We start from the raw sequence: 26364 nt of genomic DNA, 5'->3' as shown, positions 1-26364 counted from the left end.
TAATTGTAATGTTATACTCCCCAACTTAATTCACATATAACTAATTTCGTACCATAAACTTCCATTCGTTACAAAATCAAGATCAAATCATATAATTTTCTGCATCTGAATCTTGAATTGTTCTATAAAATTCAATAACGCAAACACAATAAACACCTTGAACTCTTGAAGGTTGATTTATGATATGAAGTAATCTGTACATTTCCCATAAATAAAATAAAATGTTAGTAAAAAAAAAAATTAAAAAATTTCATCAAATAATAAATTTATTATACCTCAATCATATAACATTTTTTAATTATCTAAACTTTCAGAGCAACAGGTTTCTTGGAATATGTATTTTTTAATTTTCATAATATTCACAATTTTTTTCATGATTTTCATGATTTTCTTGATTTCTTGTATTTTTTTTTAACATAACTTTTTCATAATTCTTTTTCTATAATTTCATAATTTTTCATCCTTTTCACTTTGGTAGAATAATAATAGCTCACTCCTTCGGGATCAAAATTTAAGGCCCTGATGGAACAAACTCCCAAAATTCCTGATTTTATTATTCCAATGAATCATTCAAGTTTCCAATTAATATTATTATATTCTCAAAAATATTTCAAATAGAAATCCTTCAATCTTACATGCGAATCCTCAAGGAAATATAGAAAACAAGCCTGGTTGAAGGCTGGTAATAATTCCAAAGCCCAACAGCTAATTTTCTGTATCCTTCCAAACACGGGCCGTTACGCAGAAATTAAACGTGTTGGCGACACAGTTATTGGTGTTGCAACAACAATGTATCCAAGATAAGCATACTCAAAAGCCAAAAAAGCAACTCTGTGGGAACGTTTGTCTAAAGATTAACGTCAATGAACTCATTCCTTGATCACATACTGATTCCATTTATATCGGATAAACCCACTATTTTGGTAGGTGCGGGTGTGTATCATCCTGCACCTGGACCTGGTAATTTTATTTTTTCGTCAAATGAATTATTTTTGATGTATTTTTTTCTCGCATCTCTTTAGACAATAGCAACGAATATCGTTTTGTTCTAATAATTTATATACTTTCCAAACTCTGACTTTAACAATATCATGAAATGTTATCTATTTTAATACTTAAAAGAATCTTTTGCTGATAACTGAATAAATTTAGTCCAATTGTTGAAAATATTGAAGTTTGCATCTACAAAAAAAAATGATTTTAACAAGTACGTGTAACTAAAATTTACTGCGACAAAAAATTTGTCACATGATTTTCGTTTGGTAATTATATCACATGATCTATGAAGCACGAAATTTGATTTTAGACAATATTTTTGACCTTGCAAATTTAAGTTTCTCTCAAATGACTTTTAAGGTTTGTGATTAAAAGAATTATATTTACAGGGTTAATCATAAGATTTTTTGCTTCTTAATGATTACATAAAACTTTGTACCATTAATTTTATTATTTTGAAATCATTCATGATAATACTAGGCCATAATAAATATTCCGTAAACACCAATAATATCATTATATTGAAAATAAAAAATATGCCTTTAAATAAACGTTATCTCTTAGGTAAAGTAAAATAACAAAATAATACTATAAAATTTCATCTCTTTAAGTAAAAAATTATCCCTTTTCCTATCTAAAAAAAAAATGAAATAAAATAGAATATAATAAATATAATAATTTTTTTAAGAATGAATAAATAACATATTAATGATAAATTAAAAATTTACCGACCATTATTCGTTAATTTTCAATTGAGAAATATCAACTTGTAAATACTCTATTTAATTAAATAAATTTCATTAAGATTTTTATAATTAAAATTATTAAAAATTATTAATTAATACCTAAAGATTCCTTGCTTATAATATTATCATTTTGTTCGTAATAATCTTTAAGAGTTTTTTGGTTCAGGAAGATTATCAAAATTAAGTAATCTACCTATAAATAACTTCTGAATGTATTTCATATGATAATGCTAAATTAGTTGAAGGTATACTTTTAGTTGATAATTTATAATTGAGTAGTTCTTCTTTATTAACTAATTCTGTTCGATTATCATCATTGGATTCATAATATTCACTATACCATCGGATTATAATTTTACTAATTTCACTTACTGTTGGTCGGTTTAATTCGCATCCAAGCATCTTTTAAATATAAAATTAGAAAGGGAACTTTGATATTAAACCTTGGTCTGAAGCCTTGACAAATTTTTATTGCTAAGTTTTCATCATGTTTTATATCATAATATGGAGGTAATCCAGAAATTACTTCATACATAATTATACCAAAACTATAAATATCCGCAGCTTGAGTATAACCTTGTCCTCGTAAAATTTCGGGAGCCACATAAGGCAAAACACCATAATTTTTTGTATCTTCTGGTGTAATGTAATCTGCAGGTTTGCATAATCCCATATCAGATATAAAAACATTATTCATACGAGTTAATATATTGCCAATATGTAAATCTCGATGAATTAATTTATTTTTATGAATATATCCAAGTCCTAATGCAATAAAACGTAAACATTCAACCCTATCTCTCCAACTTAATTTATTATAATTAGTGTCCAAGTAATTTCGTAAACTTCCATTATCCGCATAATCCAGAACCATCATATAATTTTTTGTTTCTGGATCCTGCGTTATTCCGTAAAATCTAATAATATTAGTTAATATATCATCTACTTTGTAATGTAGTGCGATCTAACATGAGATTATATGTACAAATATATACACAGTATATACACAAATATATATGAGAAAATTTAAATAATAAATTAGTCATACCTCATTCATAAATTCTGATGTAACATTTTTTGAATTATTTGGACTTTTCAGAGCAACGAACATATTTTGACCTTGTCTTTCCCAATTTTGATTTTTCCAATACCGTATACATCCATCAATCCAATTTGCCTTATACACTTTACTAAACCCTCCTTTTGAGATATATTTAATATTATAAAATCTATCATAAGGTATCCATTCTTTATAACCAATGTTTGCTTATAACTGAGTATCTTGAATGAATTTATCAATATCATTATTACCACTAGTCCAGATTTTTGAAATTTGTTGAAAACGTTTTGCATTGCATGTGTTACCCCAATTAAATACAGTATTTTGACGATTACATTCATCATACGCTAAAATCTTTATTTTATGAATAAGTTAAAATGAATTTGTTGTATACAAAGCAGCTTTCTATTATTATGCATTCGGAATCAAATCGTTGTAACAAATATCGTGTAATAATTTTGATCAAAAAAAATGAACCTTTATGTGTAATTTCATTAACGTTTAATTATGTATTATTTATTCCCATTATTCATCAATTAAAATTAATGAAAAAGGTAAAGTTTAATAAATTTGATTTTACTTGTAATGTTTGTAATGTTTGTTCTAATTTTTTTACATCTGTTGTAGCGACGAACCGTATCCGACTCGGGACAACCACTAACCAGTCTTAGAAAAGTTGATTAAAGCATTAAAAGATTTAAATCTGATTTGGAACATGGGTCAAATTTGGGCTACAACTGAATTGGTGGTATAATAGGTATTTAATAAGGGAAACATAAAACCAAAAAAACCGATCACGTGATTTATTTAGCACGAACAAAGTTTTTCGTTAATTTGCCAATTTATCATCTCTAAATATCATGAGAATTATATCAAACATTCTTAATAATTGTGAAAAATTCTCGACTCCAAACCACCTATTATGTAATTAGCACAAATTTCTTTGTCGAAGAATACCGCACCAATTTTATTTTCCGCGAGACGCATTTCTATTCTTTTAGAACTCAAAACATTATATTCTCTACTGATATTACGTAATATAGAGCTCAATTAATCCCACATCATATTACAATGATTAAATGAATTCGTTAGCTGTTAGGACAATAAAAATTATGATATTCTACGTCATCAATTACTTATTATCAAGTTCTTTCAATCTAATCATGTTTCGGTTGTTTTAGAGATTCATACAAAAGAAGTTAATCAGATGAAAGTATATTAGCTGATTGATAATCATATTCGTTTTTCCATCCTACTGACTATAGAAAACGTGTAGGTCACTTCCGGAATCCGGTAAGGTGATCTGAAATTCTTTTATTGTATCATCCTTGTTACAACTAATACATGCCAATCAAGATAACAAAAAAATACGACAAATAAACTTTATTTCACCTGGCGTTTTGTAAAATGAATCTTAATAAATCTAGAACTAATGGCTAAACAAAGATAATAAGGAACAAGAGATCGGCACTCATAAAAAGGAAGAATCTACATGCTAGTAAGTCGTTTTCATTAGCGGACTTTTATATACTAGTACTGTCAATTTTTGTTCATAATTTTACATTTTACTTAGAATAATTAAATAAGATTACTTTTTATTTTCTTTTGCCTTTTTTTGATATGGGCTCAACAATATATACATAAAGATTGTTCAAGCAATTATGAAAATGCAATATGCGAATAATAAAACACAACAGCCTTTATGCATAAAATTGTTTGTGAAATTTCTGATTTCAAGATAGTATCTTTAATCCGAACGTATGTCAATAAGTCTAAAAATAAAGTTTAGAGATCTGATAATCTTATTGCAATTAACCAAAATAAGAATATCAGATGCAAAATGTATCCCGCATCCTTTAAAGGTAATATATACTGTATACTAAATATAATTAAAATATATATTAGATGGTAATTTTCTTTTACGAGGTAAATTTTTTTGAAAAAAATTTCCTAATTCCTATAATGAGTGACCTCTCCATAGAAATCAAAGAAATCGATGATAATATTACCGATGAAACTAAAGTCAATATCGATAATGGTAAACCTATTACGAAGATAGAAGTATCTCCTAATGAAGAATACCTTGTTATTTATAATCAAGAAGATAAATCAATTATCGGTTGGAATATATATGAAACAAATAAAACAAATAGGGAAAAGCGTTATACAGTTGATGAGGTCAATAATCTGGACAAAATATGTGTTTCTGATGATAAAAATCTTGTTTATATATGTAATAATAAACCTAGTAAGTAAAAATGAATAATAATTTGTTGAATCACATATTTATTATTTATATCATAAAAATTTAATTATTTTATTAGGAATAATCGATATGAATAATAATACAAAAGAGATTAAACTATATGACGACGAAAGTATTTATGAGAACCATTGTACTTTCAATGTAAAAGGTGAATTTATTATGTGTAACAAAGTGTCGAATCAAAAAATTCTTCGGATTTATTCTACAAAAACTAAAAATAACAAATGGATGTGTAAACAAATTTATGAGATACCCCAAGATTACGAAATAATTAACATATCAAAATACAATAAGCTTTATTTACTTTTAAGAAATTGTATTTATGAATGGGATATAGTCACTAAAAAAAATATAAGAATATTTGCCGACGAGGATGATGAAGAGGTAATAAAATGCGTCAAATTATTCCATTGAAAAATATTTTTCTATATTATAATTAATTTTTATTTAACAAATCAATAGATTGAGAAAAGGGATATCAGAATTTCTAGCAATGAAAGGTTTATTTGTTTAAGTATCAAGTATGAAAAAATGGACGATGAAAATTTTGAGGATGAAAAATTCAATGATAAAAAGGACTTAAAAGATAAAATTATTATTTATTCAATTGAATTGGAAATTCCTATTGCTACTTTGGATATAAATGATGGTATATATTATATTTTAATTTGTTTTAATGCATTATTATCGGTACTTAATTATTTACTTTTTTTATTAGATATTTCTTTATACGATATTATGAAAGATATCGATTTGACGTTGTATCCTTTACTACTTACTTTATTCGATCGTAGTAGTGAAATTTGGAATTCTATCATGAAATATTATTGGAAAGTTTGCTTAGACGGTTCAAATGTGAATCATCATTTATCAAAAGAATATCGACCTGCAATTCTTTCAAATAATATTCAAATTACAACTAAATACGCATTTGGAATTCTAGATGATGATTTTCTTAAGATTAAATTTGAAGAAAAATTATTGTTAGAAAATTGGGATAAATTGTGTCATGAAAATGATGAAACAATTATTGAATGTTGGAATATGTATTTAAATTCTGATGAACGTGATGTCGTTGTTGAAATCAAGGATATGCTCAAATATTTGAAAATTCTTTTATTTAATCCATACAAAAATATATTGTGCGCATTATTTCGAGAAGTCAAGAAAGTTATGGATGATGTATCACCAAGTGAATATCCAAAGAAATATGAAGATGAATTAATTTATAATACAATTAAGTGGAAAATAAAAATTAATGACGTTAAAATTGTATTGCAAGTTTTTAAAAGAAATGATGATATCAGCAAATGGAGTTCAATTTGCAAAAGAATTGAAAAGCATAATTTTGGAAAAGGATGTTTACTTGGAATCAGATTAATTGATAACAACGTTATTGTTATATTAACGAATATTGGCCTTTTTATTTATTATTTTAACGAGTGTAATATTTCTTTAAACTATTTTTATCATATGGATTTGTTATCACAAGATTATGAAAATATATTTTCAAAAATTACTTTACCTTTACCAAGTGTTAATAGTTTTAAATTAAATGGATGGGCTTTAAATTTAGCAAATAATAAGTTGAGCCTTTTGAAATATGGTGTTGAATTATTAAAATTTGCAATCGAAGTAAATAATTTAGAATTAATAGAGCATATCTATAAAAATTGTATGAATTATTTTAAACAGGATTTAAGGAATAACAGAATATTTTTGAGCATTATTACATCTAATATGCCATTGCTGAAAAGGCATTTTCCAAGATATATTGAAAGATATTCATTAGAAACAGATCTGATTATAGATGATACTTCTTACAGTATAAGTAGTATAAGTCTTAATAATGCAAATCCTCCTCATATTTTTAATCTAACTGGATCTATTTTATGGACAAATTATGGTTATCTATTGCGTAAATTGTATAAAAAACTCCATAAATATTGCAGAAATTCTTCAGAAGACATATCAGATATACAAAAAATTACCTTTATGGTTCCTTTTATTAAGTTCTTTAATTATCCACAAGATTATAAATGGTGGAGTGATTTTCTTCTACCTCAACCTAGTCCATTTGTTGAAACATTAAGCAAAGATATTTATAAAACAAGAAGTGGACGAGCAATATTTCGGTTTAAATGGAGGTCCTGTAGACTTCTTTATTTTCATATAATGTTAATCCATGCAATTTTAGCTGTGTATTTTGCCTTTGCTTTTATCTATGGAGATGAAGATGATCGAAAAACTTTTTTGTTGGGTTCAATTATATTTGGATCTTTTTATCTGACTTTAAAACTTCGCCAGCTTATTTACAGCTTTAATAATTTTAAACTTCAAAATTATAAACTCAACGAAATTTGGCTTATTTCTGGACTTTTATTTGGTATAAAAATTTAAACTATTTCATATCATTCAAGAATATATAACAAAGAATACTATTAATTGCTTATACTTAAACATTACAGATGTATCTTTGTATTCAATTACGGTTTTCATTTCTGCTTTTTTATTTCGAACAAGTGAAACCAGAGTTACAACTTCAATTACTTCTTTTTTATGTCTATTTTTATTTATTAAAACAGTCACATTTTTAAAGATATTTAATTTCTATGCTAAATATTATATAGTAGTTGTTAGAGTCGTGAAAAAACTATTATTTTTCTTTATATACTTCGTTCTGATGATTTTATCGAGCTTTGCATTGGCATTTTATATTCTATTATCACCAAACTTGAGTTATTCTTTAGACAAACGTATAGTCAATGATGACCCTAATAATCCTTGGAATTTGATCCCTACTTATCAAGTATATGAAAATGAAACTACTGACGTTTTAAATAATAATTTATTTATTATACAAAAACCTGATGAGAACACAAACATGTTTACAAACATCTTTACTTCATTTTTTGCAACGATTTTATTACTCACAGGTACTGTATATTTATATTTATTTTTTCATTTAAAAAAAGTATTCAACGATAGTTAATTTATCTAATTATTAGGTGACACAAGTTCATTTTCCAATTGGTCATTTGTTGATAATCCGGAGCTTGTAATATTGATGGTTTTATTCATGTTCGCAATGATCATATATATTATTAATGTGTTTATCACATTGTACGGTGAGGTGAATGATGATGACATTCTAGGCGTAGTGTATAAAATGAAAGCGAAGGTATAATACCATTATTTAGCATAATATTGGAATTCATGAATTGTTATAATTACTAAATTATTTAACAATTTCTTGTAGGCTATGTCCGAAATTGAGTTATTTTACATGTTACCACATCAGAGACGTTTTCAAAAATGGTTTCCTGAAGTATTGTATGTATATTCATTTATTTATATGTTTAAATAAATTTACTTAATTTTTTTACTGAATCAAATTTTCAGATATTTTGATGTAGAACTTGGTGAAGCTCAAGAATTAATTAAAGAATTAATTAGTGAGGGCAAATGGAATACTAATGAGTTTCCGGAGATGAAGCAAGATTTGTTAAACAAACTCAAGATCCAACATAATTAGACTTGTCTTATTTGACATATTGAAAGTTGTAATTGCGACTTCGTATGATTTTAATTCCGGTCGAAGTTAACGTAATTTGGCTAGAGTCAACGATATAACCACACAAATTTTTATTTAGAATTCACATTATTTATTTATTATATTTTTTTCTATTTTTTGTATTATTTTACCAAATAATGTAAATTGATATATATATATATATGTATATCAAAACGATTTCATTTATTCATATTTAAAATAAAGAAAAATTATCTGTTGTGCATCTAATCCTTTTGTGTAATTCTAAAGCTTTTATACTAATTTCTAAGTCTTGAAACAAAATATAAGATTAGTTTACATGGTGTTGGACGATTCGGTCAAGAATACTAGTTCGTTGGAAAGATGAGGAGAATACGAAACGATGAAACAAGTGGGCTATGTGGAACGTTTAACGATCAAACGAAACTATAAATATAAAAACTGTCCAGACCAAAATCCGCTTAACAAAAGATATGGAATCAGTTTTCATAAAGGGTGGATCTAATATAACGATAACGAAAAATGGACGTTTATATTTCTTTAGAATGTTTGACGCAAATATTTCATTTAGTAATATAAAGAAAATATATAGTTGGCAGGCGGTTAAAAATCTGAGCGAAAAAGATAATGAAAAGCAGGATTATACGATTATAAAGGATTACATAAGAGAGTATGGCAGTCATTCGCTAAAATCATTAAAATCAACAAAGTGAAATATATTTTAATTCGTGATCCGGATATCGATCAGTTAAAAATTCGTAAATAGTAAGGCACAAAGACAAGTCATTTTTTAATTTTTATCGGAAGAGAAATTAATAATGCATTCGAAAGCTGTGGTTTTTCTGCCATAAAATACTGCGTAACATTTTCATTTGGATGCAGTGACCCCGAGATATACATAAAAAGGGGCGTCCTTAACGTACAGTGGGATGTACAATTTTAACGTACAAACTGGCGGAGTTATGCACTTTCACGTGATAGCGTTAACGTTAATTCCGGCCAGTTTGTACGTTAATATCGCACACCTTCAATGTACATTAAGGAACCTCCATAAAAGGTAGGGTAAGAGTTTGTGTAGAATTGACCAAAATAATCATGTAGATCTTTCTTTTTATAGATAATGCCGGCCGGAATTTATTTCCTTTTTTTAGACGCTGACTGGCATTATAATAATTCCGGCCCTGAAAAAATGCGTAGAGCTAATAGTAATTTTTTTTGGCTGCACCTTACCTCTCTCTATATATATAGCTCGGGGTCCTGATACCTTACCCACAAAAATACCAATTAAATAAATTTCATTAATGATTTACAAAATTTCGCCCCATTTTTTTTTCACTGATTTATAGCCGGATCTCGAATTAATGTATTTTGATAATGAACAATATCTATTCAAGGTCACATATAATTCAGCAATGACCGAAGATTTAGGTAAAGGGCTACATATAAAAGCGCAAGATGAAATTATAAGCAAGGTGGAAGCTTCAAGAAGCCGGCCAATCGAAAGACGGCTAACAAAACGCATCTACAAATTGTTCTTCCCCCGAAGAAGGATGTGCGATAAACTAGTCCTTCGGTTTCAAATAATAACGTGGTAGAAAATTTTAAACAAGATCAGCGGTAAAAAAGAAACAAGCGTATCTAAAGGTAAAGAAAAAGTTGTGGAATCAGAAACCGAAAATTGAGCGAAAACAAAAAAACGCGTAGTGACAGCAGAGAAGACTCTGATAGCGAATAAACGTCCAATAAAGCAAACAAATTAAGAAGAATAAGGTTAGGTTTTTTTTCTTGAAAAGGGTATTGGAATTATGGACAAGTGGAGAATTTTTGTCTAAATTTCGCGTACGTTCCTACATAGAAAATTAATTAGATTTTATTTTTCTTAATGTAATACTTTTTTTTGATTTCACAATTTGTAAACAAATTTTTGTTATTAAATTTATTAAATTTAATGAAAATAGCTATAATACGAAAAACAGAAGAAAATATTAGAAAATCAAAAAAAAATTAAAAAAAATATTATTAATTAGTAATAGGTAACAAAAATTTGTAGACTTACACAATTAGTTTTTTTTAGTCTTATAGATTAGTTATAATCATTTAGATAAATCGGTAGTTATAAGGTTATCGATTTATTAATAAAATGCATTACTAATTAAGTAAAAAAAAAGTTTCATCATTTATATGGAATATCCTCATCCTCCTAAGAAGAGAATTCATTAATATATATTTAATAAAAGAATTTTATAATCAAGTTCAAAAGAATATACGGTAAAGTTAATTTTCTCAAAATATTAAAGAATTTTTGTAAGTCTGGGATATTTATATATCATATTTTTACAAACTCCTGTAAAAAAAACAGCGATATATTAACACAGAGAAAAAGCATGTGGCAATTATGATAAAAGTACTAAATTTCTATTTTGTTTTTTTAACTACTCTATATTTGTAATCGTTAAAAAAAAAAAAGTTTAACAGATAGAGAAACTGATCAAACTAATCACACGTAAAAAGCGTAAATACGAATGTATTACAAAACATTAGATAATAGATTTGATATTTAAGTATTGTAAAAGGTGGGATTTTTTAGTAAAGTTGAAATCGGTTTTATAATTATAAATCATTAAATAACACGGTAATTTTAAAAAATTATTAGAATTGTACATAAAATCATAATATATGTTATTTCGGCTGGAGAATAACCGAACAATACCTCTTGTGAGTTTTGGCTTAAAAGCAGCAGTACATTACGTGAATATTTTGAAGTTAATGTGTAAAAAAATTTAATTAAGATAAATTTAATTTTATAATAATTAAAGTACATTCTAGAAAATGAGATACTGTATTATCATCATATGTATGACCAACAGTCTTGCTAAAAGTTTTTTGTACAATTTCTTAATCAATAGAATTCACTTTATTGAAATAATAAAAATTTTAAAAAAACAAAGGACAAACGTAATGGTACGTCATCAAATAAACCAATAAATGATGGAGGTAAATTTGTAGGACGAAAATACTGTACCATGATACGTTGATACAACAAACAAATTTTTTTATTGCGGTGTTTCCAAATAGTACAATCAATATAAATTTATCGTCACACTGCAAGTTCTAATATAGTAATTTCTTAAAAGGTAATATTTTTGTAATATTTGATGTGATAAACATACACAAACAAAACAATATATATATAAGATAGCGCTTCTCCTTACGAAGGTAAAGCCTTTTATTTACTGTAAATAAATAACAATTTGTTCTGGATCCAAGAAGTAGCAACAGAACCGTTTCACTTACTCTAACAAAGGAGAAATTCAGAGTTCAAATGAACGACTTCCCCATTGAAATCAGAGAAATCAACGATAATAATATCGAGAGAGCTGATCTTGATATCAATAAAAGCAAACCTATTACAAAAATAGAAGTATCACCAAATGAAGAATACCTTGTTATTTATAATCAGAAAGATAAATCAATTTTCGGTTGGAATATATTTGGCACAGACAAGGAAAAACATATTACAGTTAGTGAGATCAAAAATCTGGACAAAATATGCGTTTCCGATGATAAAAAGCTCGTTTATATTTGTAATAATAAACCTAGTAAGTGATAACAATAATTTGTTGGATAGCACCGACGTTTATTTGATTCTGATTATTTAAAATATTTTTATTATTTTATCAGAAATAGTCGATATGAATAATAACACACACGAGATTAAACTATATTACGATGAAAATATTTATCAGAATCATTGTACCTTTAATGTAAAAGGCGAATTTATTATATGTAATGAAGTGTTGAATCAAAAAATTCTTCGGATTTATTCCACACAGATTAAAAATGGCAAATGGATGTGTAAACAAATTTACGAGATACCCCAAGATTTTGAATTAATTAGCATATCAAAATGTAATAAACTTTATTTGCTTTCAAGTAATTGCATCTATGAATGGAATATAGTTACTGAAAAAAGTGCAAGAATCTTTGCCGATGATGAGGATTACAAGGTAATAAATGCATTAAGAGTACTCATTAAAGTTATTTTGAGAAATATTGTAACTAATTTACTATTTGTCAATAGTTTGAAGAAGAAGATATCAAAATTTCAAGCAATGAAAATTTTATTTGTCTAGGAATCAAATATGAAAATATCAGGGATGACGAATCCAACGATAAAAATGCTAATAAAAAGAATAAAATTGTTATTTATTCAATTGAATTAGAAATTCCTATTGCTACTTTGGATATAAATGATGGTATATATTTTTATATTAATTTAATGAATTTATTGTTATTGATACTCAATTTATTTCTTTTTTTTATTAGAAATTTCATTATATAATATATTGAAGCATATTGATTTGACGTTATATCCTTTACTATTTACTTTACTCGACCATAATAGTAAAATTTGGAATTCCATCATGAAATATTATTGGAAAGTATACATAAACCATTTAAATCATTTATCAAATGAATATCAATCCGAAATTCTTCCAAATAACATTCAAATTACAAACAAATACGCTATACATGTTGCCGAAACTTTTTTTCAATTTCGGCCGCATTTCGGCACCAAAATATAGCTACTTGTAGATATATCAATAAAATTTTTTAAACCTCAGATAATTTGGGCCAGATCTGCAGCAACTTTTAGCAGACTTCAGAAAATTTCGGCATAATCTGTAATAATTTCGAATCGGACTTTAAAGTTTTGGCCATATATTAAATATAGGTTGTCCGAAATTCCAGAGCCCTGCCGAAATTATGTAAGTTGGTCGAAATTCCTCAAAAGTTCTTTCATAGGTTCTTCAGACCCGGATTAACCTATTTGAAGCCTAATTTCAGCCAGATCTATGAAATCAGATGATTTTGCTTTGAAGAGTTTGTCATGTGGGCGAAATAGCCGAAATATTTCGGCAACATGTATAAAATACGCATATGGAATTCTAAATAAAAATTTCCTGAAGATTAAAATCGAAGAAAAATTATCGTTAGAAGATTATGATAAATTAAGTGATGAAAATGATAAAAATATTATTGAATGCTGGAATATATATTTAAATTCTGATGGACGTGATGATACTGAAAAAATCAAGGATGCATTCAAACATTTGAAAATTCTTTTATTTAATCCATATAAAGATACATTACGCGCATTATTCCGAGAAGTCAAGAAAGTTGTATCCTTAAATGGTTATACAAGTAAATATGATGATGAGTTAATTCATAATAATATTAAGTGGAAAATAAGAATTAATGACGCTAAAATTGTATTGCAAGTTTTTAAAAAACTTAATGATAGTAGCAAATGGAGCTTAACTTGCACAAAAATTGAAAAGCATAATTTTGGAAAAGGATGTTTACTTGGAATCAAATTAATTAATGGCGATGAAATTATTATATTAACATCAATCGGTCTTTTTATTTATTATTTTAATAATAATGTTTCTTTAACATATTTTTATTATATGAATTTGAATATGATTTTGTCACAGGATTTTGAAAAAGTATTCTCAGAAATTACTTTACCTTTACCAAATCATGATAGCTTTAAATTAAACAAATGGGTTTCAGAGTTAATAAATAATAAATTGAGTCTTATAAAATATGGTGCCAAATTATTAGTATTCGCAATCAAAGAACATGATTTAGAATTAATAGATGATATCTACAAAAATTGTATGAACCATTTTAAACAAGATTTGAGAAACAACAGAATATTTTTAAGCATTATTACTTCTGCAATGCCATTGCTGAATAAATGTCTTCCAAAATATATTGAAAGATTTTCATTAGAAACTAATCTGATTATTGATTCTCCTTCTTACAAAATAGAATATCGAGGTCATTATACAAGTCCTCCTCAAATGGTTAATCTAACTGGATCTATTTTATGGACAAAGTATGGTTATCCATTGCATAAATTGTATAAAAAATTCTATAAAGATCGCAGTAATTCTTCAGAAAGTATATTGACTCCAATAGATATACCAAAAATTACCTTTATTGTTCCTTATATTAAGTTCGCTAATTACCCACAAGATTATAAATGGTGGGTTGATCTTCTTCTACCTCAACCTAGTCCATTTGTTGAAACAATGAACAGAGATATTTATAAATCATTGAATGGACGAGAATTAATTAATTTTAAATGGCTTACCTATGGATATGTTTATCACATTATAATCATGTCTGGACACGCATTTTTAGCTGTGAGCTTTAGTTTTGCTGCCAATACAGCTATTTTTGATCAATCTCAGTATAGATATGCAGCTCATAGAGAACAATTTCTGCGAATTTCGATTACATTTGGATTCTTTTATCTGTTTTTTATGCTTCGTAAGTTTGCTTACAAGATGTTTCGTGACACCCGTAATTTTCTCAGAGAGTATGAGCTGATGTTTAGTATGAAATCAATGTTTAATTTTACTTCACGTCATTTTCACTAATTATAAAAATTATATAATTATTTACATACAGTATGCTTAAAATATTATAGGTATATTTGTGTATTCGTTTACGATTTACACTTCTGTTCTTTGGCTTCGAACAAGTAAAGCGGGTGACATAAATTATCAGATAATTCCATATCTGTCTTTTTCATGCCTATTTTTATTTTTGAAGTTATTATCATTTTTTAATATAACTAGATTTTATGGTCCATGTTACATAATTCTCATTAAAATTTCGGAACAGCTACGGTTTTTCTTTTTTTGCATCATATTGATGATTTTATTTAGTTACGCACTCGCGTTTTATGTTCTATTATCACCAAAATCGAGTTATTCTTTAGACAAACGTATAGTTAACGATGACCCTAATAATCCTTGGAATTTGATCCCTACTTATCAAGTATATGAAAATGAAACTACTGAAACTACTAACGTTTTAAATAATAATTTATTTATTTTACAAAAACCTGATGAGAACACAAACACGTTTACAGACTTCTCTACTTCATTTTTTGCAACGAGTTTATTACTCACAGGTATACTTATATTTATTTTTTCACTAAAAAAAGTATTCAACGATAGTTAATTTATCCAATTATTAGGCGACACGAGTTCATTTTCCAATTGGCCATATGAAAAAAATCCGTCACTAGTAATATTGATGGGTTCCTTTATAGTCATAATGATTATATTTATGTTGAATGTTTTTATTACGCTATTTAGTGAGGTGAAGAAAGACGATGATGTTCAAGCTTCATATTGGAAAATGATGGCGGAGGTATAATACCGTTATTAATTAATATAAAATTCTTGCACTTGAAAATACTAAAATTTTCAATTTCTTGTAGGTTGTAGCTGATATTGAATTATTTTACCTATTACCGTGTCAGAGACGTTGGCGAAAATGGTTTCCTGAAGTATTGTATGTCTATTTATTAAATTATTTATTTAAACTTTTTTTTTTTGATTTTTTTTCTGATTTATAATTAATTAATTTTTTCAGATATTTTAATGCTAATTTTAATGAAGTTCAAGAAGAAATTGAAGAATTAATTATTAAGGATAATTGGAGTAAAAATGATTTTCCGGAAATGAAACAAGATTTATTAAATAAACTCAAGATTCAATAGAATTGGACTTATTTAATTCAGTGGAAGATAACGTAATTTTGACCAAAATTAACATTGTAATGGCGTAGAGTTTTTCTTCGAATTCATGTCGATAATTATTTATTTTTTGTAATAATATCTCACAATATTTTATAAATTTATTCATTTATTCGCTATCATTAACCAATAAATCACGTTTTATATTACCCAAATTATAAACAACGGAATAAAAATGAAAAATAATCTAATTTTTTTCATAGTTTCGCGTATTTTCTTGTGGTTAAATCGGATTCGGATTCTATTGTTGGAGTGGTTCAATTCATATAGACATCAGGAATTGTTCTAAATTTATTGAACTCAAGAAGAGATTTTAAACAATAAACTGAATAAAGTAAAAATTATTCTTAAAAATTAATTATTTTTATTACGTGTATTTCGCACGAGCAAAAATGATATGATAATCAGCTGATCACTTCGTAAATTCTATATTTAAAATCTATTAATTCGTTGGCTCGGCTCGGCTTAGTCAAATAATTGTGAAAATGCAAAATGCGACAATAAAACTTGTGAAAATGAAATAATTATAAATCTTTGAAAAATGAGGCAGCATTTTTTTTTTTAGTAATTGAGTGAAATTTAATAATTTATAGTTTGATTTCATGAGGCCCATCATTAAAAAAAAATTATCATTTAACGTGATTGCGACTGATGCGTGTAGACACTTTTATGCAATAAATTTCTTTTCCTTTCTTCTTTTTTCTCTTAAAATTTATGAAGTATTTCTAGAAAATTATGGATAGTTAACTAATAAGTTTTTAATGTTATATAGTGAGTTTACCACAAAATCCTGACAAAAACTTCTTATTAGAAAAATTACGTAATTAGTTTTTATACTATAATACAATTAGGTTTAGGTTTTAATGCAGAAATTATAATCACATACTATTTCATCATTTGATTGATGATCATACTAATATCTAGGCGTGCGAATTACTTCATTGAACTTTATCATTTCGGAAATTGCCAGCGTGACGGCTGGCTAGTGTTTCGATCTGGATAGGAAACACTACAGCTGGCTGCTAGTCACACAACTAGAGCAACTAGAGAAGCAAAGGATTGAATCAAAATCCTGACAGTCACAGAATCCTGATCTAAAATCTTGACAGCCAAAATCTTGTCTGAGATTCGATATGAATTTAGGATTACTTAATTTTTTTAATGCAATTATTTCTAATTTTAGAAGATAAGGAATAGTTTAGTACATTGCGGTGGATTTATGAAATTTGGCAAAAACCCTGCTGCGCCCTCAGGAATTAAAATTGACTTACAGAAACATTAAGAAAAAATGTCAAATAATGACGTACCTTTAACACTGGAAAAATTGTTTAGGTAACGGAAAAATTGGTTAGACGCAAGATTTGGGGTACAAAAAAATTTTTTAGAGCTCATCTTTGACTGTTCACTAATAAATTTGGGACTTAAATAGAAATTTGGTGACTAATTTATTTAATTTGACATTACGGACAATTTCATAAATCCGCCATGATGAACCTAATAATATACTGTACATAATCCTTTTAACTATTAATAATATAGTAACGTTAGTTAATTTGCATTAATATTAATAAAATTTGCAAACAATTTACATTGGTATTAATAAAATTTACAGATTATATTTAATTATATTGAATAAATTAGCCCGTTACTGTGTTAAAATTATGAAAATTTTATATAATTTTTTTTTAAAAAAAAAAAAACTTTGGGATTTTGACTGTCAAGATTTTTAACTGTCAGAATTTGTGACTATCGGGATTTTATTTCAACGGGATTTGGGTTTGTCAGGATCTTGGTGTCGGGATTGTAGAATGTCGATTTTATGGAGTTAAAATAATAATGAATAAATATACCGGCTGTGACACTGTGTAAAATGTTTGTAGATTCTTTCTTATTTTGATAATTCAGCGGGCATTATGTTCTCCAAGCGTAGTCATTACGTATCCTTTAAAGAAATAGTATTTAATATATAATACATATTAATTGGTTCTTCGTGAGAAATTTTTTTTTTTAAAAAAAAAGAAAAAGTTTTCCTAATTCCTGACTATTGTTAGTATCAGTTCTATTTAAGGTAGGCAGAAGGTATATGTGTATGTATGTCCAACATATTGAATGTTTGAAAAAATAGCGGATAGTTGCTGGTCAATATTTAAAGTTATTCTCATCATCATAAAAAAAGTATTAGCATGCACAAAATTTGATATATAACAAAAATTGATTTTGTACTTATACTATATTATTATATACCGGGCTAAAAGCACGTGATACTGGACCTTGAAGCTCTCTGTCATGCTCCTAGTCACTGCGCTCTATAGGTTTCATTAATCGCATGGATCTACTAATGTACATCCTTACGATCTATTCCTATTAGCATATTTAAAAGAGCTCACCTATCGATATCATACTTATCATACTAGCTGAATGATGTCGATAATCACATGAAACTATGAATGTGTGTTCTGTGTGTTCGATTATGGAAATGTTTGACATTTGACATTTGGATTGTTTTCAATTTTCTTTTTTTTTCTCCTTTTAGTGAAAGTCCGAAAGTTCGGGAATTCGGATTAATCTTTCTTTATTTTCTCGTCGGGCCATGTTAATTAAATTTTAATATAGGCCATATGATGATATACAGCAGAATGAGAGAATGAAAGTAGTAGCATCAAACGTCTTTTTTTAAAACATATAAATTGACTAACTTTTCCTGCCATATATCTGTGTATTCAATTATTCCAATCAATTTTAAAAATACGTTACCTTAATGAAAATGAACAAGAAACATATACTATGTATATTTGTTGTATTGATACTAATCATAACGAATTCAAGTTATGCATTTCCTAAACCTATGGGTAGAAAATCAAAAATGGTATCTATGAGTAAATTTGTTGATATTCCTCCAGAAGAAAGAATGAGTAATACAACAGGAACTTTTGCTGACGATAATAATTTCAGTGCTATTGGACTCTTAAGATTTGTAAAACCAGATGGATCAACTGATTATTGTACCGCCACTGTAATTAGAACTAATAACGGAAATATAGCAATTACCGCTGCACATTGTATTTGGGATATTATCGATGAGAATTGGAATACTGATTTCTATTTCTTTCCTGGGTACAACAATGGAAATCCAGGTAGTCTTGGAGCAGTTAGGGCTCATACATTTAGTATATGGTCAGATTTTACGAAGGATGAAACACTGTATGACTATGGCTTTATAAAGTTTTATTATCAAGATGGAAGAAAATTACAAGATGATACTGGAGCATTCGATTGTGACTTTAATGTACCTCCTGGAGAATATCAAACAACTGTATTTGGTTATCCATATAATTCTGGTGAAATGGACTGCCCCAGAGATGGACAACACCTTTGTGAGTGGCAAGGAAATTCATTTGAGTTTCCAAATAATCTTCCAAATTACCAGTGGCATAGGGGTATATCTATAGATGTTGGTTCTGGCTCAAGTGGGGGTCCTTGGATAAGAAATTATGATCCAAATACTAATGGAGGCAATATAGCGGGTATCTCGCATGGTTGGTTACCTGCACCTTATCCTAAAGAAGGTACCACCTCTTGGGCATGGCTAAATGATGATTTTTCACTTCTATTGCAGGATGCTGAAAATTATAATCCCCCTATGAACAATTTTTAGAAAAATTGGTCAGTTTTTTGGTAAAAGTTTAATGTTACTAGAGATAGATCCCATCAATGTTAAATGAAATTAGTCAAAATTTTTCATAATCTAAATCACGTGACGTACATGAAAAGATCCATAGAAATCACGCAATTCCAGCCTGAATAAATTTTTAATTTACTTTTTTATAAATTACAATTTTTACAAAAGTGAAAAATACTATATGGTATAAAGTAAGATACCATATATGATATTAAATATATTTTATAGTATTGATAGTAGATGAAATTTACTGTAACTATTACGCGATATGTAAATATCCAATTATATTGTCATTATAATCGATTGTATATCTTTTCTTCTATATTAATAAGCGCTAATCTATCGTAAAGTTCGATTTAAGGATGAATTTGCTGTAAAAGAATTGACGAAAAAATTTTTTTTTTTATTATTCTATGTATATCATATTAATCTTAAATAAATACTTGTTTCGTAGTATTTCTGTTATAATTGGGAACGTGTTTTGAAGAAGTATACGATATATTGGGTCTTCATACTTCAGTCTATAAAACAAGGTGGCATCAGTATTCCCGTGGGTTGTTAATTTCATTTTGTAAATGAGGAGCAAGCTCGCCAAAAAAAATTTTTCATGCATAGCAATTAGTCCCTTTTTCGTGTCATTGTGTTATAACAGTTAACAGTTCATTATCTGTAGCAAGGTTTCCTTTCTTCTGCGATTTTGTGAAGTAAATTCGAGCTATGATATAACTTGTCAATCAAAGTTTATAACCTTGCACTTTTCTGGATCCAGATATGTATGATTTACATCAAACAGGCAAACAAGCATAATTTGTTTGCATGCCTTAAAAATATCTGTGGCGTTCATTGAAATTTTCGTATAGTAAAATATTGTGCAACCCATGCAATACATATCAATGTAAGGGTTAGCGAATTTTTATTAAATTGAGAGATGTTGTGGGACGGTAAATCATGTAAAATGTAAACTTATTATTTTTTTTTTTTGAAAATCTACGTAAATATATTACGTGATGCTGTATAATTAAGGTACAACAAGCTGAATTTGTAATTCAATAAAGTAAAGGGAACGCTAAATCAAAATCATCACATAATGAATAACATCATGCGACATCTATGCTACCGCTTTAGTAAAATATTCTTGATAAAAAATATACTAATTTATTCTCAGGCACGACTTTCATTACACGTGAAATAAATAATAATTAAAAGCGTTAGCAAAAAGTATCACTCGTTTTGCACCAAGAATTATTATTGAAGATGTAAAAAAAATTGTAAAATCATAAAAAAGAACGAAATTGTATGATAGATGAAATTATTGCTATTTCTAAATTATTGTAAGTGGATATAATAATTGAAAAAAAAAAATAAATAAAATAAAATAAATATATCTGAAATATTAATCAAGACTAATCTTGTAAATCAAATGAAATTAAAATAAAATATTCCCATTTCTCATCACCTAACGCTTTTTCGATCATTTTGAATTTACTATTGATCGTTCAGAATATAAAATGAAGAGAAGTTTTACGTGATATTGTCCATGTTGTTTTACTTTCTCTTTGACATGCTTGAAAATTACTATATAAGATTGAATTTTGATGTGATGAATGTCTCCCATTCATTTTCACTAAAAACATCAATTTGTAATGATTCTATCAAATGGAATAAATCAAATTTTTGTTATCCATAAAATTTTCAATATATTTACTTAAAATGATAAAAAATATTTAATTACCAGAATATTCAGTGCTAATTATATCATCATATCGTTCGTAATAGTCATCAGAATTTTTTGGTTCAGGAAGATTATTAAAATCAAGTAATCTACTTGTATAAATAGCTTCGGAATGTGTTTTATATGATAATATTGAACCGGTATTTGAAGATATTATATTAGGAAAAAAATTATTTTCAATTTCTTGTTCTTCTTCTTTAATATATAAATTGAAATCTGGATCATCTTGATGTCTAATGTTATTAATTAATTGATTTAATATTTTTCTAATCTCATTCGCTGTTGGTCGATTTGATGGATTCGCATCTAAGCATCTCTTAATTAAGTGAACAATTGATTGAGGTACTTTAGTATTAAATCTTGGTCTAAGTCCATGACAAATTTTTATTGCTAAAAGTTCATTGTGAGCTACATTATGATATGGAGGTAACCCTGAAATGATTTCATACATAATTATACCAAAACTATAAATATCAGAAGCTTTAGAATAATTTTGTCTTCTTAAAATTTCGGGAGCAATATAAGGTAAAACGCCATATAACCATTTTTTGTACTTTCTAACTCTTTAGATTCAGGTGAACATAATCCCATATCACATATTGAAGTTTTTAATGATAATTTTAATATATTTCCAATATGTAAATCTCGATGAATTAAATCCTGATCATGAATTTGACTAAGACCAACTACGATATTACATAAATCAAAAATCTTATTCTTCCAACGTAAATTATTATAATTCTTATCTAAATAATTTCGTAAATTCCCATTAATCGCATATTCTAAAACCATCATATAATTTTTCGTTCTTGGTTCTTGAGTTATCCCAAAAAATTGAACAATATTTGATCCACATTCGTTCGTTTTATAATGTAATATAATCTAAAAAAAAAAATGGTTAAATAAAAATATTACTTAAATGATTATCGTAAATGTATGACTATATCTTACCTCATTTAAAATTTTTGGTATAACACTTTCTGAATAATTTAAACTTTTCAGAGCTACAAACGTATATTGACCAGATCTTTTCCAATTTTGATTTTTATTATCCCGTTCACGTATATATCCATCAATCCAAATTGCTTTATACACTGTTCCAAAACCTCCTCTTGCAATATATTCAATATTATAAAATCTCTCATAAGGTATCCACTCTAATACCTTAAAATTATTGTCCGCTGATAATTGAATATTTTGTAAAAATTTATCAATATCATCATTACCGCTTGTCCAATTTTTGAAATTGTTTTTAAAATGATTTGAATTACATGTATGACACCATTTAATTCCAGTATTTATTTGTTTACATTTTCGACATATCCACACTTTATTAAATTTTGATTTATTCATTGTCAAAAGATGTGATGTAAGTTTTTTAGGAAAGAAAAAACTTCTGGTTACTTTTTTTATACTATACGATCTGCGTGTAACGCAGCACATTGAGGCAGTGCGTGTTGATCGTTCAAAATAATAATAGCAATTTTTTATTAATAGTATATTGACTTGTTACCTAAATAAATCAAATTTAACTATTAATATTTTAAGTTTCACGATATAAAATAAAATATTATTACGCAAATCTAAGTAATCATTGGATTCACTAAAATTAAAAGCCATTAAACTTTTGTTTCATACTATACAATTTATGGTTAATAATAATAATATTATAGTTACAATTTTCTTTACCTTTTTTTTTTTCTTTGAAATGTGCTTTTAGTTAGGAATATTACTAAAATTAATATATAAATTCTATACAAACTTGATTATGTTTAGAATTTTAATATAAAAAATATCCATTTTTTAATTTATACTTTTTAAATAATTTTTGTTTTTCATATCGACCAAAATTACGTTGTTAAAATGAACAATTTAGAAATGTTTATAGATTTTCTTTCCATGATCTTGTCTACTTTTGTATCGTTGCATATTTTTAGAAATCATTTGGCGCATTAGGTGATTGCGCCTTACTATCAAGTTTTTTATTAAGGTTGTATGTACGTACTACATGAATAGTTATGATCTAACCAATTATTTAGCGATCGTCCTTATTTTTAATAACCGAATATAATTTCATTTTGTAAACATTTTTTCTTTTTTTCAAAACTTTCTCTCTTAAAAAAAAAAACTTATATGACAAATATTGACGGAAATATGTCTGAATCTACTATAAATAATCGTAGAACTTCATCAACTTCATTATTATCTGAATCTTCTGAATCTATTAACATTAATTTATTCGAAAATGATGTAGCACCAAATTTTATTAATAATCTTGGTCAAACTATCGTCACAAATTTTAAAAAATGTTCAGAAGATATTATAATTGATAATAGTGAAATAATGACTGTTATTAATCAAGCAATAGGAGAACAACGTGAAGTTTTTCGTGAATTTATTGAAGCTTCAATAAAATCTAGCAATAATTTATCAGCATTTTCAATTGATATTTTATTTTTCGTTGAATGTTTTAAAAATACTGATCAATTTTCTAATGAAGAAAATTTAGATTTATTAAGAGACCTTTTAGAAAAATCAGAAAGAAATTATAAAACAACTAAAGAATTAAAAAATATAATATCTAAAGGAACTGGTAAAGAAGAAATTAATGAAACTGAGTTTAAAGAAAAATTAAATATAATTCTTGATGATGGAACTATTGGAATGAAAGAGAAATTAACAAAAATTCATAACTTTTTAAAAGAATATATTGATGATATTAATAGATCTCCTCATAAAATTGATTCTGTACAAAAGTCCTCAGTTAGAGCAAATTTGAGTAATATATTACAAATTTTTAAGGATCACCCTATTTATGGAACACTTGGAACATTAGCTTTTCTCGGGGGTTCTGTATTCGCTGATTGTTTATTACTTGCTGCATCAGTTTATGCAACTGGATCTGCTGGTATTCTTTGTAATGATGTGACCATGAAACGTGAACGAGATAATTTGGTTGAGAAAATAAATCAAGTTTGTGATGGTTTAAATTCTATTGTTGTAGAAATTGGTAAAGTAGAAGTTTTTTGGTCTGAACAAACTGAAAGAATTAAATATCTTATTAATAATCTTGCAAGATTTAATAATGAAAATGCGCGTGTTAAAAGATATCAAATTGCTAATCAAATTGAAAGAAGATGGAAAGATGTAGAAGAAGATTGCAAAAATTATTCTAGATTAATGAAAGATGTATTGAATAGAGATAGATTAATTGAAAATTAAGGTAAATATTCATTTTCTTATTACCATCAAATAATTAAACTAATTAATTTTTATTTAATTATGATAACGATCAGATAAGGACTTTTACGAAATGGGCGTGAAGAATGAATAAGTGAAAATTATAAAAGTGGAGGACGGACCTCTCTAAATTTTTACAAAAATGTACAAATGTAATATTTTTTGTTTTTTTTATTTTATTTTTTTATGTATGTACTGTACAGTATGTAACTTTTTTTTTAAACAATAAATTTTAATGGTTATCCGCTAGTGAGATTAGAAGATTATCGTAAATCGTTAAATCATTAATTATTATGTCAAAAAAAAACACTGATTTTTAACTAAATTATTTTTACTTTTGCTTTCGACTATAAAGAAATAATAGTTTTAAATAAAATTCATAAAAAGCCGAACAAATAATGAACTAGTTGAAATTATATCTCTTTTAGCAATTAAAGATGGATTATTCGTAGAAAATAATGTTGTTCTTTTCTCATACTGTATTTTAAGGGAAAGTAATTATTAATGGATGCTAATTTACACTCGATTTTGGTAAAATATGATATTTAACGAATGAAACGGTAGAAAAATTTCCAACTGTATTGAATTTAATAATTATTGGAAAGTTAATTTCAAAATTCCTCCATATGATAATAAATTACAATCGTATTCTCAAACACAAAAGTTCCGATATAAACCTGCAGATTACAATGTAACGGGAAATACGGAAAATGGTACATACAGTGTTTTACCACATATTGCTCCTGAGAATTTAAGAGGACAAATTATACTAAAGACGCTGACATCTATTACCTCCATATCATGATGTGAGCCATGATGATAGTTTAAAAAATAAATATTTTTAGACCAAGGCCTGTGGATTTGAATAAAAAATGTTTAGACGCGAATCGATCAGCAGGTGAGAAAAAATTACAACAATAGTAGATTGTGTTTAAGGATCAAACAGAATTATCATAACATAACAAATTAAAGCAGATCTTTCCCGGACCAAAAATTTTAAAAATTTTATTAAATAGAATTCTTGCAAATCGATAAATAATTTTAAAAATATATCTCTTTTATAATATTATAATTACAAAAAATTATTCGAATTTTGACAGTTAATAGATAGCTTTTAAAAATATAACTGAAGAAAGAGAAAGACATAATCTTTATCTGAAATGGTTGGAACTCAACTGGGAAATAATCGTGAAATAACACCTATGGTTAGTCACCCTGGAAAATCTCAACTGGAAAAATCAAGTTCTTAAGGGCTTCTCGAAAATTCAGCTTCCAAAATTTTAATATTTCCGAAATTCATTATCCCGATCATTATCCAATATTAAATTTATGGCTATTAATAATTATCTGATAGTAAGTAGACGTAACTATTACGTGATACGACGAAGTTAAAATAAAAATATTCACAAGGAACTATGTTATCATTACAAATGAAGCATTTATTTCTCCATTTTTTCTTCTGTATATATTT

At 26.8% G+C, this 26364-nt stretch overlaps 6 protein-coding genes across 6 annotated transcripts; 4 read left to right on the top strand and 2 right to left on the bottom strand.

Annotated features, from left to right (window-relative positions):
- Positions 1–1931: 1931 nt before the first annotated feature.
- Positions 1932–2144, bottom strand: OCT59_012368 (uncharacterized protein; the record flags this gene model as incomplete). Its single annotated transcript, XM_066134406.1, has 1 exon — positions 1932–2144. The coding sequence occupies one exon, from the start codon at positions 2142–2144 to the stop codon at positions 1932–1934; it is 213 nt and encodes a 70-aa protein (XP_065989674.1).
- Positions 2145–4764: 2620 nt separating this feature from the next.
- OCT59_012367 (uncharacterized protein) lies at positions 4765–7468 on the top strand (the record flags this gene model as incomplete). Its single annotated transcript, XM_025312911.2, has 4 exons — positions 4765–5050; positions 5127–5452; positions 5531–5717; positions 5787–7468. The coding sequence occupies 4 exons, from the start codon at positions 4765–4767 to the stop codon at positions 7466–7468; spliced, it is 2481 nt and encodes an 826-aa protein (XP_025188629.2).
- A 283-nt stretch (positions 7469–7751) lies between these two features.
- OCT59_012366 (uncharacterized protein) lies at positions 7752–8603 on the top strand (the record flags this gene model as incomplete). Its single annotated transcript, XM_066134404.1, has 4 exons — positions 7752–8004; positions 8077–8249; positions 8328–8401; positions 8471–8603. The coding sequence occupies 4 exons, from the start codon at positions 7752–7754 to the stop codon at positions 8601–8603; spliced, it is 633 nt and encodes a 210-aa protein (XP_065989673.1).
- A 3340-nt stretch (positions 8604–11943) lies between these two features.
- OCT59_012365 (uncharacterized protein) lies at positions 11944–16206 on the top strand (the record flags this gene model as incomplete). The annotated part of the gene is made up of 9 exons (XM_066134403.1): positions 11944–12220; positions 12303–12628; positions 12703–12877; positions 12948–13063; positions 13592–15012; positions 15365–15612; positions 15679–15854; positions 15925–15998; positions 16080–16206. 9 exons carry the CDS (start codon positions 11944–11946, stop codon positions 16204–16206), a joined length of 2940 nt encoding a protein of 979 aa, XP_065989672.1.
- Positions 16207–21496: 5290 nt separating this feature from the next.
- OCT59_012364 (uncharacterized protein) lies at positions 21497–22104 on the bottom strand (the record flags this gene model as incomplete). The annotated part of the gene is made up of 2 exons (XM_066134402.1): positions 21497–21570; positions 21654–22104. 2 exons carry the CDS (start codon positions 22102–22104, stop codon positions 21497–21499), a joined length of 525 nt encoding a protein of 174 aa, XP_065989671.1.
- A 1637-nt stretch (positions 22105–23741) lies between these two features.
- OCT59_012363 (uncharacterized protein) lies at positions 23742–25154 on the top strand. Its single transcript, XM_066134401.1, has one exon. It carries the CDS (start codon positions 23787–23789, stop codon positions 24873–24875), a length of 1089 nt encoding a protein of 362 aa, XP_065989670.1. The 5' UTR covers positions 23742–23786; the 3' UTR covers positions 24876–25154.
- Positions 25155–26364: the final 1210 nt, after the last annotated feature.

This window comes from Rhizophagus irregularis, chromosome 2 (genome assembly GCF_026210795.1).
Source record: "Rhizophagus irregularis chromosome 2, complete sequence".
Classification (NCBI taxonomy): domain Eukaryota; kingdom Fungi; phylum Glomeromycota; class Glomeromycetes; order Glomerales; family Glomeraceae; genus Rhizophagus; species Rhizophagus irregularis.
Note: the sequence above shows the minus strand (reverse complement) of the source record. Positions and strands in the feature narration are given on the sequence as shown.